The sequence below is a fragment of the Amblyomma maculatum genome, chromosome 7 (genome assembly GCF_055883805.1).
Source record: "Amblyomma maculatum isolate TAMU_Amacu chromosome 7, ASM5588380v1, whole genome shotgun sequence".
Taxonomy (NCBI): Eukaryota; Metazoa; Arthropoda; class Arachnida; order Ixodida; family Ixodidae; genus Amblyomma; species Amblyomma maculatum.
Genome location: NC_139350.1, coordinates 79,585,318 through 79,602,201, shown reverse-complemented (window position 1 = coordinate 79,602,201; position 16,884 = coordinate 79,585,318). Strand labels below are relative to the sequence as shown.

Here is a 16,884-nt window from a genome sequence, read left to right as displayed (position 1 = left end):
ATGCGGCGCTCCAGGAACAACCGCCGCGCGACAAGCCCGCGGACGCGACGGACGGGCCAAAGCGCACGCGCGCGCGCGCGCGGGACGGGACAGTCGAGAAAAGACCGCAAACAACAGCGTGGGTGCTTGTTCGACGGCGAGAAGAATATACCAGCACGCTTGTGTGTATATTTCTCAAGATCACTTCCGAAGCCCTACACGTCGATCGCGACGCAAAAGAAAAGAAAAAAGGGCGACTCGTTTTGCGACCCAAGCAACACAGCGGACCCGTCTTGTTTGCTCAGACTTGGCTTCACTACGCGCTTCTCGTCCGTCCGAAGGAGCAGCAAAGTGTGAGGGAGAGGGAGTCAGAGAAGGGGAAGGGAGCGGGACGGCCTGCAGCAGCTTCCGCCGCTTGACGAGGAGGGGGGCACGCGGAGCGGTGCGGCCCGAGTCGATGCCGTGCTGGTTGGTGGCGGCGGCGTTTCAAGTCAGTCGCCCCTCAGATCGCCGCCGGTAAGGTTGGCTTGCGCGCTCTCTTCGGAACTCGCCGCCGCAGCTCGCTTCGCGAGTTTTCACCACGCGCGCTTCAATCTCTGGCGAAGAAGTTGGTCATCGTTCGCGGCCGCGCGCTTGGGTCCACTTCGAGTACCGGTCAACCCCTCTGCTACCGCAAGGCCCATTGCTGCTCCCTATTCCTCCTCCCTATCACTCTTTCTCCTTTCCTTGTGTACTAAAGACAGTGGTAGACGGTCGGTCTGATTACTCCTTTTGAGGTTACTCGCCTGGGCGTTATACGGACCAATCGAAGCAAAGGATCTTGTTGACTCTGGCCGTGCTCTGGTTTCGGAGCGCGCCGGCAGCAACAGTTGGAAAGCACGTGTGCGTGGACCGGCGTTCCTCCGCGCAAGGACAGCGACTCTGCGCACCAGTTAATGCTGACTCCTAGCACGACGATCTCGTGGTGAGCTGCACGGTCGTCGGTAGATCGTCGATCACCTGTGCATTTTTTTTTTAAATTTGTTAACCAGCTACCGTCTGTAACTTCCACGTACCCAGCAAAGCGCAGTGATGTTAACCCGTTTCGGCCTCATGAATGTGACACGCGAAGTAACTGAGTGATTGTGGTGTTGTGACGTCATCCGGTGAAGCTTAGCAGGAACGCCAGTCTCATCTACTCGTCACCCACCGTCATTGCAGCGCACGCGGGTTGAACACACCGAGTCTCGGAGGCCCTGACGTGCGTTATTGTCACGCACTGCCGTCGTCCACGACAGCCGAAACCGGACACAAAGGGACACGCGCGAGCGCGCGCGTGTTCTCACTGACTGCCTCCGGACACTGATCAGCGACCGTGATTCTTCGTCGGCTGCTTGAATCCTCGTGAGCACCCCAGCGTGAGCGATGCGGCTCGCGTGGCTCCTGCTACTGGCCCTTCGGGCCGCGGCCGTCCCACAGCGGCACGAGCTCTCCAACGCCATCGAGGACGTCTCCTCAGCGTCTTCGGTCGAGGATCAACCCCGCCAGCAGCAGCCACGCGCCCCCAAGGACGGGGCGGCCGTGTCGCGGCTGCTCCAGGTGTTCGGCCTGCGCGAACCGCGCCGTCGCGAGCGTCACCAGCAGCCGCCCGTCTACATGCTCGAGCTGTACAACGCCACCGCGGGCTCCGGAGGGATTACGCGATCGGCCAACAAGTACAACGCCAACCTGGTGCGCAGCTTTCCCGACCGAGGTAGGTGCTGCAGCGCCCACGCGCCCTCGCGTGGCTGCGTGCCCAGGACGCGGCCGACGGGAGACGCGCTTCTCAAGGCGCTCTGTTTAAGTCCAAAGTGTGCGTCTGACCACGAACGCCTCCCGGCGCGCGCGCGCCTTGGACACGCCGAGTCGCGCAGACTGTTTGCCGCATTGTTCGCTCATCTCCTTATTTACGCCTCGGCTCGACCACTGGAAGTTGCGACTGGGCGAATTCTAACGGTCGGGCTGCGGCGCAGATTTTGCTCCCAGTGCGCGATAATCGTCGACAGTACGCTTGGCAACGCTCCGCGCTGTAAAGTGGCGGACGCCTGTTCCGGCCTTGCTTGCAATGCCGCTTGCATGGTGGCAAAAAAAACAGATACGCCGAACGGCCTCAGCGCTGCTTGTTAGCTACTCAGACTTCAAAGTCTGACGCGGTTGGTATTACTTAAACTGTGGTTTCATGGTTGCGATAGGTGTACAACGGTGGATTGACGCGACACAAAATGAGAATAGGGGAGTACTTAAGTTTACTATAAGTATACTATAAGTCTTGAATACCTCTCCGGTTGCAGTCCAGCGTTTTTTTTTTTTCTAACTTAATTACACAGCTTTTTCTAACCTATGATGGAATGAAGATAGTTCGGGGGGAGGGGGCGGGGAGTACTACAACGCTTGGCAATCTCTCAAGTTGAAACATATAGTATGACTCTACTAATGCACCTTCGACAGAAATCCGACGGTTCGGTTGGTTGGTGGAGGCCGCATCAGTCTTCCCTGGTATCAGCCTTCCCTGAAGAGGACCCTGTGCCAGTCTTGAAATATTAGGCTAAGACAGACAAAAAGAAAAAAAAAAAAACACCATGCTTGGTTTCGCTATCTGCTGACTTTAGCATATTTTACTGGTCTCACGTCTGGACACGCGTTAATGTCACCGGAACCAGATACTTTCCCCATCCAGTACAATGAGCCTGACATACTGTTTAGTGCCTGCAGTTTCGCTATCACAACTCTAAAAATATGATGAATCACGTTCGTGTAATGTGGGGAAAGTAACCTTGACTGAGCGTCGAACGTTTTTGGAGCGAATTGACACGGCACCCGCCACCATCAGTGCGTCTGCACGTATATGGCTAAATATGAACACCATTGAGAAAGGAAGCCTGAGAAAGGAAGAAAGGAAGGACGCGCACACAAATTTTCAGATCTTTACTCGACAGCAAAGCACAATGCGTGTCTGAAACGGCTAGCATTGCACAACGTTTGGAGCAACGACTTCCCCTTCCACATAATTGAAATACGTCTAGGATTAGTCGCATGCTAGAGACAACGCTACACGCGAAGGGCGGGAAAGTTGCTTAAAGTAAAACATGTCTCTCCCTTCCCCCCTCTCCTCCAGCTACCACCGTTGTTACATCAGCCAGTTATTACACACACATTGGGCTCAAACCACGCAGCTACTGTGGTTGCGCTGAGTTTAGTCTTCGAAAAAGGAAGGGCGGACCGTGGTTCATTTTCCAACAGAGAAATTTGCTGTGAAGATCGAGCGGCCGTCAACGCGCTCATTTAGGGACTGCTGTGCTGTTCGTAGCAACGTGATCTACGATATGCTACATAGCGTGACGTTTTCGCAGGCATGGTGAGGCGCTCGACTTGCCACAGGTGGAGCAGAAGCAGTGCGCATAGTTTTATTACTCAGCGCCTAGTAGACGACAATGTCGCTTGACACAGCGGCGACAGGGTGCAGTGAACTCTGAAATTTTCTCGGGACGGGCGCGGAGCCCGCTCCATTGATAAATCAAGCTCTCCGCCACGCTCCGCGTTTCCGTGTAGACACCGAGACAAATGTCTCGCTGGCACACCATGCGGGACGGTTCATTTGCGCTGGGAGCGGTGCGGGGTGGAGTGTCATCTGAGACATGCCGCGGCGCCCCCCTCCCTCAAGGGCGGCTGTCTCAGAAGAGATCCGGCGAAGGGAACCCCGCGGGCTGATGGAAAACGAGAGAAGGGGCTGCGACATCAGCGCAGTTTCGCCCAAGTGCCACAATGGCACGTGCAGCTTGTTGCTGCGCCGCCATGCTTCGCGTTTGTAAACGCCGCTGCGGTGTGTCTGCGCTCGCAACCCCATGTTTGCAGAAAGCACGTCTGTCTCAGGGCAACCATTCTTTTTTATCTGTAGGCTATTACAGAAGATGTTCGGAATTCGTTGTTGGATTCGACTTCCCCCTCTCTTCAATTTTAGAATGGAACTGCGCTGGAAAATGAAAATAAATAAAAATAAAAAGATGCGTAATAGGACAGTGACCCTGTGAGAAAGAAATTGAGCTCCATTGAGCTTTTCCTCACAGAGTTCCTAGCATGAACAGCACTGGAAAGGAGAGGATCGCTCCTCCTCGCCCTTTAAATGTTGGGAATTTGACTGCTGCTAGAGGAGGCCTACTGCACGGTCGGGAAGCAAATCCCTCGGGTTTCTTATGCCAGGAACTTCTGAAGAAACACATTCGCACATGGGAAGTTGCTTGATCGCAGTTTTTATGCATATCATAAAATTCTACTATATCCGCAGACCGGCCTTCGGGAGGCTTGTATTTACATTGCTATTAACGTTTTCTTTTTATTGTCAATAAAAGTTCCCTCTGGTTTTCTATAGGAGTCCTGAGTACTCGATGCGAGCGAGTGATAAACTTTAAAATAAATATATTTTCATCAGAAAGTAAGCGCACCTCAATATTGGATCATTTCCTTCGTAATTCCATAACAGTCTCTAAAAATGTTTTAGAGTTCCTTCATAATTAAAACTGATATCTTAGAAACCAAGACTTCGTTGCTTTTAACAAACATTCTGTATGCAATGTACATCACATCCGAGCTGCAAAATCATAATATATTTGGATGTGCGGATCATATACCAGGTGTGTACGTCAATGCATATATGCACGATTCGTCTCACTGTTCATTTTCAATGAACAATGAATGAATGAACGTGCCAAAGCAAATTCATAATCACACTAATTGTTCTCAGCGCGCACACATACACAAAACGCTAGGGACGTCAGATATCATCAAAACTTTCGAATAGAGAATCAAAAACCTGAGTAAATAAGTATGATTACATGTGTCGATTGATATTATAACAATAGCCTTTAAGTTCGAATAATTATGACGCGCCATAAGATTGAGTGGTGAGGCAGGGCTCAGGCAGGCCTAGGGAGCCCTATTCATTCCCCATCTCGGAAGTGCGCGATTCACAAGTAGCTTTTACCCAATAAAAAGTGGCTCTCGTTTATTCGCCGTAGTCACCAGCAGCAAAGGGCAATTTTCCTACGCGTATCGCACGACGGTTTTAGAGTTAACGTAGCGACTTTGTTCTGCGTGTTCCTTGTGGAGTCAGTTTTCTAACAGCTGTAGCTTTAGGTACTACATGTGAGCTGGAGTGCCTCACCGCAGCGCCGCCGCTGGCGCTTAGCAGTTTTGCGTGGGTATTAGTTTCATACGGGTATTCATACAATTACCGATTATTCGTGAAGGCATACGGTTCGGCTGTGCCACTGCGTGCTTGAACTGTAGCAAGTTTTGTTTTCAGGTGCATTATTCACGCTGGATTTTTTAGCAAGGCTACAATATTCGTGTTCGGCTCCATTTTAAAAGTGCGCTCTTCGCTCATCTTTTCCAAATACACGCCGAGAACCACCTCACGGTAGGCCAGATCACATACGAATAGCTTTCATCTCAGCTTGGTTTCAGTTCCTTTGCTCGCGGGGCTTAAGGTCCCAAAGCGATTGACACTAAGAGTGATACTGCAGTGGAGTGCTGCAGTATAATTTCAACCTCCTCGGGACATAGGTCGGCGGAATCACTCGTGAATCGGCTGACTCACGCTCACGTATGAGTCATGAGTACGGACTTGCATTGATACCATGATCTGAGTTGTGTGTGAGTCTGGGGCTCACGGTCAGGTCATGATTTGAGCCCTAAATGAGTCCGCACTCAGTCAGATCATGGTTTGAGAGCGGAGTGAAGTTCAGATTGTAATCTGAGTCGCGAGGTAGGAACGGCTCGGATCATGGCCTGTGTTTTCGTGACGACTGTGCGTGCTTTTGCTTTTCTTATTTAGTGACAAAGGAGCGGAGGAAAGGTTTTCTTCCTCAACAAAGGACACTAGCGGATGCGATGGCTTGGCAACGTTTTTCGGTTACCGGAAGAAAGAAATTTTTAGATCGGCTTCCTGCATGTGCTCCATGGCGTATTTTGGGCATTTTGCAGACTATCAGTAGTGTCACTGATAGATAGAGGCCTGGTCAAGCTCTTTCATATCTTTATTTTATGCCTGCTGACAACATAGAATATTAAAATTTGATCTTTATAACAAAGTAAAAATCACTTGTCTCTTCACTCACATGAAAAACGATCAACTAAATCAAAATACAAAAGACAAGTCCTTGTACCTGAAGATAATTGTCTCGGTGAGGGCCATTCGAGCTAAAGAAATTAGGTCAATGAGTGAATGAGTCCAAATGACCCTTGAGTCGAGATGAGTCGTGAGCCGAAATGAGTGAGTGAGCCCCGGTGAGTCATGATTCGAGATAGGTCATTATTATCAACTGTCGGACTATACCCACTGTAGGGCTGAAGGCCTATCCCAGTCGAGGTAAGTTAGTGAGTCCAAATGAGTCGTGAGCCGAAATGAGTGAGTGCCCATCATTTGTGAGTCGCGAGTCTAAACGAGTCGTGAGACACAACAAATAGCTGACTCCGGATTGGCAGTGAGTCGGTGTGAACCTGAGTGAGCTCTGAGTCTAAATTAGTTTGAGTTCATGAATTAGCTGAGCCCGATCGTGTGTGAGTCTGAGCTTGGCCCGCAGTTTTACCGAAATTTCGTGAGTGAGCCTGAGTGAGCGCTCGTGATTTTGCCTCATTTAATGGGGACTGACGTCGCACTGTATACACGGGAGCCTTGCGTTCCACTTTCATCGAAACGCGGTTGCCGCGGCTGGGATCGAACACGGCTCCCCCAGCTGAGCAGTCGAGCGCCACTAGCCAATGCGAAGGGGCCTTTCGTCTTGATAGCGCGAAAGACGGACAATAAGAGCGCTCTTCTGTCTCTTCCGGTCTCCCGCGCTGTTTTAATTGACCACCTGAAGTTAGGGAGTCCTTTGTTTATAGTTTTGTTTAGCTTAGTTAAGTTTAGGTTAGTTTATAGGGTTTAACATCCTAAAGCTAGAGTCACTCGATAATTTTCAGAGTACCGAGATTGTTTTCCCCGCGCCGCTGCGCCACCGATTGGTCAGCATGGGTCACGTGGTGCGCCGAGGCCCGTTTTCTCCATCAAGCTTCCAAACAGTCACAGCGTGCACGCTTTTCACCGCAGTGCGTGTGCGCAGATTGCCGTATTTCGCGTCTGGGTTTTGCTGCTACTTTTTTTTTTTTCTTGTAAGAATTAGCGGCAGAATGCCAGGCCACAGCGCCTTCGGCTGCGGCAACCTGTATGAGTCCGGAGATTTTTAAGACGAAACCTTCCTAGGCTAGCTCGTTTAGCGAAAATGTGCACGTGATCTGTGCGTCGCATCTGTGCTCTAAGGTGTCGCTCGCAAATGGCGGACGTGTGAAGAGGGAGATTAAGAATGAAAACGATTGATGGTGACAGGTAATGAATAAAAGTTATAGACTAATGATCAATAATTGTGACATGTAATGACCAGTATGTCAAACTATAACTTGTAATGACCCCAGGTGATTGGAAATGAGTAAAATGCTTAGCGATTTGTGGCTATGACTGCAATAATTGGGCATGACTCACCATGACTGCTAATGACTACAAAACGACCAATATGTCAAACGATGACTTTTAATGACCCCAGCTGATTGTAAATGAGTAAAAATGCTTAGCTAAAGGTGGTAATGACTACAATGAGTAGTAGGCACGACTCATCATGACTACAAAACAACAGATATATCAAGCGACGACTTGAAAGAATTGGAACTAATTGGAAATGAATAAAATGACTAGGCATGACTCATCATGATTACTAATAACTACGAAACGACCAATATGACAAACGATGACCTTTAATGGCCGCAACTGATTGGAAATCAGTAAAAATGCTTAACTATGAGCGGTAATAACTACAGTGACTAGGAATGATTCATCATGAATACGAAACGACAAATATATGTATACGATTGGAAGTGAGTAAAATGCTTAGCTATGAGTGGTAAGGATTTCAATGACTAGGCATGGCGCATCATGACTACAAGGACAATGTGTCAAACGGCGACTTGAAGCAACAACTGAGTGGACACGAGTAAAACTTACGAGATGAGTGATAACGATTACAATGACTAGATATGACTCATTATGACTACGAAACGACCAATACGTCAAACGACTACTTGAAACACCACAACTTCTGGAAAGGAGTAACAATGCTTAACGATGAGTGAGAATTAATCTTGGATTGCTTCGATAATGATATTTAACAAGCACGCACGAGTGAGCTTGCGTCATAGTGTGCTCGCATGTGCGACGACGTACAATTAGTTGGCATCTGCATCGCCATAGAGAATCACACAATGTGATCATTTACGGTGATAATCGAGGAAGGCAAGAATGTGCGAGTGACTACAATACCAGGGAAATACCAACAAAATAACAAGGTGTCGGATTAATCGATAGATCTCTTTAGCAGGACTGCAATGATCCGCATTCAGACCGCCGCTCAGACTTCCATACAAGGTTACCGCTCACAGTTCACAAATTCAACTGTTTCTAAAGTAGCTGCGATGCTCTTCAAGGCAATGCAGAGGCAAATGCTGATGCTGCTTTCAAAATGTCCTCTGCGTTTGACTTGAATACAGCCGCGCCAGAGGCTCATCTCGAGCAGTTGGAAGCTGCATGGCCGCGCCGGTCATGGTTGCCAGCAGGCGAAGGGACCTTCGCGGTCGAGTGACTCTACCCAAAGCGCCTATGAGAGACGGAGTAGTGGAGGACTCTAGAAATTTCGTCCACCTGGGGTTCTTTAACGTGCACTGACATCGCACAGCACACGGGCGGTTAGCTTTTCGCCTCCATAGAAAAGGTGCCGCCGCGACCGGAACTCGATCCGGCGTCCTTGGGCTCGGTAGAAGGGTCCAAACTCGCTCGTTTAATAAAGTTTTTTCCTCCTCCTCCTCGAGCGCCCTGCGGCGGAGGGGAGTCTTATGTGACCAGGTTGGTGGCTACTGGTTCTTCGATTCATCAGGAACATTTTTACCTAGTCGTTCTAAGCGTTAGGTACACAGTACTCTGCATAATCAACAAATGGCTGTTCCTGTCTCTTCGCTTTCTTCTCCATCTTTGCTATGTTTCTTTGCCTTGTTTTTCTATATCTTTCAATTCCTCTTCTTTATAATATCTACTCCTCCACGCCACCTGCTCACCACTACACTATCATTATGGGTTTTGCGTTTTAAAAAGTAAGCATACTAGTATTCACTGTCAGTCGAGGAGACTACGTGCCGAAATGACGGGGGCGCGTTCATTATGTGCGAGGTATAAAATGCATTTTTTTTTTTTTTGCTATCAGGATGCAACTTTAGAAACATTAGTTGCTAACTATGAACCCTTGTACGCGGCTTGTGTAAAACTCCGGTGAACAATAAACGAAGTCAGCTCTTAAAATTTTGCCATACCAAAGATGACAGAAGCATCATAGTTCTTGAGCTGCCAATGTGGTCTGATTACAAGCTTTCTATTTGCGTAATAAAAAAAAAAAAAGCTTTAAAGATGGACAATATTCTGTCACGGAGGAATTATTTGTGCTGGTTACTGGAGACTCGAATTGTATCTGACTATGACCAAAGTAGAAGGAAGAGTGCGTGAGTAAGTAGTTTATAAAGATCGCGATTACCTGATGAATTCCAGAATATTTCGGTACGCAACTATATCCACGTTTTTGTATAATCCATGAACGATGGAAGAGGAGAGAACAAGAGAAAGAAGGTGGCTACGCAGTATTAAAGAGCACTGAACAAGGGTAGAGGGAGGGAATTCCCCAGTTTGTAAGATGAGCCAACGTTTCGGCAAGTTGACTTATCTTATATATATATAACGATATTTATTGCCTCAGAGCGTCCAGGCGATATCTTCGTCTGGGCTTTCATACGGACGAGGGAAGTAATATTTTCCCACCATATCTGACGCCTCTGGGAAAGTCTTAATGCCCGTCGCTGAAATGTTTTGACCAAGGTTTACGATCGTCTTGTTTTGTTCTACTTGTACGTGAGATTTATGGCTCATCAAACAAAGTAGATGCCATCCTGTCGTAGTCGTTTCTGTGTCGCGTGCGTTCTCGGGTCCGGCAAGCAGAGCATGACGCGCTCTTTGTATTCGTATGAGAGCACTTGCATTCTGAGGAAGAGCGCTGCACGGCCTCACAGGCTCACAGGCCTGTCGCTCACATGATCTGTGCAGCGACTGGACTTGACACCCATGTCACGCTGGGAACATATTCTGCTCTCGCACCAAGCCACTCAGAGACGTCGAGGCTTCCAATTACCGTAATGTACTGTTATTAAATGATGTGTTTCGACGGCAAGATACCCAGTGAAATCTGTCAAGTACTAAATGCACTGAGCGCAAGTGTACCGACTTCCGTGTTGAAATGGAGTAGAGAACAATTTACCACATAGCTCGCGAGTAACCCGTTAAGGAGGGTAGTAAGTGTGAGCACTCGAACGCATCCATATCGGCGATACATATACAGTTAATTATTATGGCAGTTTGCACTTATTGACATGATGTGAGATGCACTGCAGAGAGATATGATGTGAAATGCACTGCAGCTGTTGGAAACGGCACTAGCGGCTGCGGTGATCTGCGAAGGACTGCGCTCCGCTTCCGCAGGCCGAACTCGTCAGAGTTATAAAAACCACTCTGCTGCTAGATCACTGCGCTATTCTTCTAAGCCCAGGAATCTAGCAGCAGAGTGGTTTTTTTAGGCTCCTAATAAGATGAGTCATCTGTGTGCAAAAACTTTTTCAAAACTGAATAATGCAAGCTGCACAAAGAAGCTTGGGGAAAAATTTGTTTATAGCACTGAAAATGTTGCCTATCAAATTTCTCTCTTATGTGGCAAACAATATGTAGGACAAGTGTGCAAATTCCTGAATGATAAGCTTTGGGACCATGGGCTGGACGTTAAGAACATGTGTGGGAAAGGTTTGTCGACCCACTGTCATGTGTGTGAATGCATTCCCCGTCTGAGAAAGCATGTGGTTTTAAATGTGCAATAAAACAGGTTAATACGTAAAATAATTCAAGTAGAGTGCATTGCACCTTCTTTTTTTCTTTTTTTTTGTACGCAAACTTGCCATAAGGCATATTATATAAACTCATGTAAATGGTTTTCCGTGAGGAACCGGAGCAGGCCCCTGCTCTTAGCGTTGTCGGTGAGCCATTTAGTGAAGTCCCCTTGTTGTGGTTAGACCCACTTCGCGCAGAATCTGTGTCCTTGATTCCCTTGTCCCTGCACAAGTCCATAGCAGGTGGCGAACATCCACTTCGGCAGCTGGTGTGGAACACTTCGGGCATGTTGTTGGTCCGATATCAGCTTGCGATTCCCATCGGCATTTTACCGACGGGGTAAGGGCCGCCCCAGCTCTTATCCTTCTAAGGGAAACCTCCTCCAATCTCGTTAAGTTACGAGGGAGTGGGAATGTACACGGGGGAATGAGGGCACGTGTACTTTTAAAAGATGATTTTGTAAGCAGCCCTTCTCTCCGACGGCAGCTAAAGGAACTTGTGTATCTGCCAGATGCACCTTTTAGTGCATGCAAGATGGTTCCCTGTGATATGATAGTATAAAACCACCTTTCTTTTCAGAGATAAACATTTAGTGGAATTTAGCACTATGTGCATCTCCTCTCTGTGTCCATGTGTTTTTCCACTACATATTTTTCTTCTGAGTTCACTAAACAGCCACATTTTGTGGGACGCTTCCCCGCATATTTTTATAGTCTATGTAGTGAACCACTTTCAAATAGAGGCAGTTACAGCTATTAAAAGGCACCACTGCTATTCGTTTCACTGCAAAAAGGTGTGCGGAGGCACTGACAATTCTGGATCGTTTCTTGAACATTTCCAAGAGCGTGTGCAAAAGCAAAACACTAGATGAAACAGCGAAAAATAGTCGTTGGCATATGGTTTTCAATAACATTCCGAGCGTTCATTAGATAAAATTACTGTGATGCTGTTGCTTCTTGGCAGTCTTTTAGAGTCATTCAAAAATTCTAAACATATATCCCAGAATAGTAACAGCTCGCAGCCATTCGTATGCACTGAATGAACCCATTGAGCTTTTAATAGGCTCCTTTCTGGATTAAATTTTCTGTGTGATTACATTTTCAACCACCTTGAATTCTGAATTAGACTTTCCACTACACGTATTATATAGTGGTTTAGCAATTTGCAGCAACGCTGCGTCGAATATAAAAGGTTTGAAAAATTGAGAACGTTAGTTCTATGAATACTGCTGCGTTTCCGTGAAAATGTCCAAACAATCGAGCGTCCGAAAAATCACAGGTCAAAATTTTCTCCTTTAACTGCTACATAGTTAAATTGCCTGATTCAAGTCTCCGCAACTGCAGACATTGAAATTTTTGAATTTGTAAGAAATATTTATAGTAAATGGTTTTTTGCAATGTACTTTAACTGCCACAGCAATTGCCAACTGCCACCAAAAATTTCCTTGCCTTATTCTCAAACGAAAATATGAAATCCAAATGAATTCTTTCTTAATGCACTACACAATTTGCAACTTAGCCTTTCATGTTAATGATGCATCAATCAAGGCACACTCAACAACAATTTATTTTAACAGCCTTTTATGTAGCAATGAGGTTCCTCGAATTCAAAAGGAGTGGAGGAAATCCTAATGCATTGTGTAGATGTGCATTAACTAGAGCCACAGCTATAAGGTATCATAGCAGCATAAGCCACATAACCCACATAACAGTGACTATGATCAATTCAATGTTCAACTCACCAGTGTTAAAGCACCCGAAGCAGGCTCAATAACCTTAGTGAATGCTGCTGGCTGGCCCTTTTCATCAGCCCTTGAAAGAATTTATTTGTCCAATGTACCTATAAAATATCAGTGTAAAATAAATTGAATTGATTTGGTGAGCGACGTTTCTAACAATGGGGCATTAGAAAGCAGGGGGGTGGGGGATGCAAGAAACTAAAGATATGCATGGGGTAGTTACAGCATATACCAATATTTGTGTAAAAATGGCAAGGCCAGTGATGGAGATGTTGGATGTAGTAGGCTATCCTAATTAAACTAATGCGTGGTATACTGAATCAAATATTTTCTTTGAGCAGCAGAGTGTTTAAAGTTTCATTACGTCACAGATACAGGCTGCTAAAAAGACTTAGAAAGGTGAAAAGATTATGGGAATTTGGGTCAGTTTATAACATATATGGAAGATATGTCCATAAGAAGTGACCGCAAAATAATGGCAATCTAGTTTTAACAATAATTTCAGTTGTATAACACTAACAAAGGAAGAGTAGTTAGAAAGAAAGAGGCAAGAAAAATAATTCTCGATAAAATAAAAATTCAATTTCATTGTCATATACTGTGACTCGTATATTTTTGGCATAAGTTGTCTGGAATGCCTTGAATGTATATACCATAACCTTCTGTGAGGCTGAGTATGCTCAAGTGGTGAAGAGAAACATGTTTGAGACATCATGATGGCAGGCATGTTCACATCGTTATTGTGCTCAACTATACTCAATCATTTCCTACTATATATGCTTCAAGAGGAAAAGAGGGGAATCGTCCACAGTAGCAGGTTTTAGTTAGGACAAAAGACTATACTTACATCAAGATGCAGCTAAAGAAATCAAAGCAGCCTTACATATGACGATGAGTGACAGCAATGAACAACCTTTTCACGTTAGTACCGCGCAAGCCTTAAATATCAGCCGAAAACACAGGATGCAAACTCAAAGCCTCCAAGTAGTTACGTGAACTTGACCTTGAATTCAATAAAGAAGGTTATTAGATCTCTTTAGCATATTAGGTGCTTCCTATTCAGCAGAGTGAATATAATGTACTGTCGTGCTCAATATGAGTTGAAACGCATCCCGAGTGAATCAATTGTGGAATCCGCGCGCAGTGATAAATCAATGAGCATTTAGAGAGAGCATGCAACTTGCAAAATTAATAAATGAACACTGCTCTCCGTTTCTTCAACCAAATGAATAAATTCTGAGCAAGGTTATAGCCTGTGTGTGCCAAGAACTGAGCTGCTGCCGCATCATGGGCGTTGTAGCACATATTGAGTGCGACAGTACATTTTCAAAAATATTTATATAAGTCAAAAAAATGTATTGAGCACTTGATATAAAATACATTTCTGATATGCATAATATGCACTAATATAAATTATTGAATACTGCCCTCCTGCCATGCTAATTACCTGCTAAGTTATTTGTTTACTCACGGTAGTCATATACACCTAAAAATGAACCAGCAGTTGCTTTTCAAAGACCCTTCAGCAAATGCAATCAAACAGTTTCATGATGTCATGGTTAATCCAAGTGTAGAGTGTTTACTCAATTTTCCTAATCATCAAAATAAAAGATTTCAGTTATGCAAATTGTTGTGTGGGACCCAACATATATAAAACCACAACAATGATTAAATTGCTTAAAGACTAGAGATGAAACTCAATTTGTTTCCTAGAAGCCAAACTACTTTATCCTTAGCAACACTTATGCCTTAAATATGTAACGTGTACACAAATTTCAACGCTAATAACCAGATTTTTTTTTTTTCAATATTTGGAAGTCATGTACCTCTGCAAAAACTCCATAGTAGGAGGGCGCCAGGTAGATAGGAGATATTGAACACGAAAAACGCTCCAAGAAGAAGTGCCATTGCTGCGTCTATGATTGCAGTTCTAATGCGTTCTTCTCCATCTACTGCCAGCACAACTCGATGGATGTCACCCACTGAGCCTGCATGGAAAAACCAAAATACTTCGCATAAAATGGCATTACGGGTACGTAAATCAATTATGAGTTGCAACATTTGTTGCTTACGTACACTGAAAAATATGAAACAAATCTGGTGGAAAATTATGCTAGTTACTTTTGCTGATGTGCAATATCAACCGACAGGATTATTGTTTATATATTAATATAAACTGTTCAGTTCAGGAATCCTACATACCATCATAGATTATACAGTGTAAGCTGCAATGTGAGCAAGAGCTGTCAACATTGTGCAACCTCTCTTTCTTGATTTTGAACTAGCCATTCTAGCAAGAGTACTGCTTCTACAAAATGACGCTATCTGTTCACAAGAAAGTATAATAATATATGTACAGATAAAGCAAAGAAGCTCGGGCTCGAAAATGGCTACTGACAGACCATAAAGATTATAGCTACAACTTTACCAATCCTAATAAAAAAAAGAAATGTTCACAATATCTTCCAATTCCAGAAACAAAATTGTTTAAAAGTAATGGCACTGCAAACTCATACCATATCTAACTTTGTTCTGGCTCAAGGGAAAGTGCACCCCCCGCCGAAGAAAGACAAAATGATGCGATCGAACACCTTTCTCTGCGCAGTGGAAGTAACCAAGGTAGAATAAAGAACAGAGGGCTCTCTCGTGTTCAAAGGGGGCAAAACCCAGCAGCGGGTAGCCCTACTGTGATGTTGACTGGAATCGTGTAACGCTTCGCACGCGGCTTTTTCCGTGCGCTCGCCTACCTAAACCCAGAGCAAAGATGGCTGAGGCTTTCAGCGATCATCTTTCCAGCTAAAAGCACAGCACAAAACAATATTCTGTTGCTGGCTGAGCGTCTGTCTGTTGCAAGATCGTTTGGGGGAGGGGGGGAGGGGGGATCTAAGCATTGAATAACTACACCTGCATCATGCAGAATCACCGGAGGAGAACTATAGCTAGCTAGCGACCTGTACACGTGCTGACCTTGGCGGCGGGGTTCTCGCGCGCGGCATGGCGACCATGCCATCTGTGATTCTTCTACCGTGGTCGCCTCCAGTGCACAGATAAAGGTGTTGCTCCCGCCGAAGTAGACGGGAAGTGTTGTTATCAAACACCTTTCTCTGCAGACTGCAGGCGGCCATGGTATATGAAAGAAAAGTTGGGGCGACGTGGCCGCTCTGTGGCCCGCAGCGGCCAGTTATATGATAGCTCACAAGAGGAGCACCGAAGGACAACACGTGTTCAGGAGGGCGTTAGGCGCTGCCGCTTGAGCAATTCGACCCTACGAGCGTTTTTGTTCCTTGCCCCTTTCTTATGGCTTCCAAAGGCTCGTTGCGTGTACGGTTACAATCTACTGTTTTCCGGCATCTCGATCTCAAGGTAAAACTGCACAGAGCGGTGCATCGAGTAACACCAGCGCAAACGGAGACGCGCATGAAGCGGCGGCCACGGCGGCGAACGCGAAACAAGAAAAAAGCAAATCACGCACCGATCACGCCAGCCAATGGCGGACGCAGAACGGCGCGTTTGAAAAGCGCGCCGCGTTAAGCCCGGAGCACATGCGGCGTCTTTTTTTTTTTTTTTTTTTTTTTTCGCGATTTTCGCGCGTCGAAAAGTGCCGCGCCGACGCGACGCCCAGCTCGAGACATGGAACGATGGAGCGGCGCGAGCGCCGCCGCGGATCCCTTGATGCTAAAGCAAATACATCAGCGAGCGGAAATAACCGCAGAGCGAGGCACGTGAGAGAATCGACGCTGTCCCCTGTGTTAAAATCGTGAAATGGTTCCTTCCAACGCTACTCTCCTAAATGTAGAAAGCGTACATAGGTCGCACGAGGATTTGGCGTGCTCGAACGAACAAAGATACCTCGCAATGCCCGCTCGGAAACAGCAGCACGTTTTTATTTTATTTGTTTTTTCACATTTCGCTTCAGGAAGAAAACATACACTACGATCCGAGAGTAAGTTGATTAGGTGTTTATTTTCACGATAATCACATTTCTGCGGCCAAACTGCCGCTCACCCTCCATGCCGCACACCTCGTCGGCCATGGCGGCCATGTTGACAGCAGCCGCTCAAACCGGGCATGCCAGCTTTTCACGCGTGCTTCCGCGCTCCTATTGGCTCGCGTCCGCAGCAGCTTCCGGTTTGAAAGGACATCGCGCCGCCTG

General features: G+C 46.3%; 1 protein-coding gene across 1 annotated transcript in view; it reads left to right on the top strand.

Moving 5' to 3' along the window:
- Nucleotides 1–506: 506 nt before the first annotated feature.
- LOC146183717 (bone morphogenetic protein 2-like) overlaps nt 507–16,884 on the top strand; it is a 343,803-nt gene continuing 327,425 nt past the window's right edge. Inside the window, exon 1 of the mRNA XM_084608750.1 lies at nt 507–1,711. Coding sequence (XP_084464876.1) covers nt 1,384–1,711 — 328 coding nt within the window. The 5' untranslated portion in view covers nt 507–1,383. The remainder of the gene's footprint in view (nt 1,712–16,884) is intronic.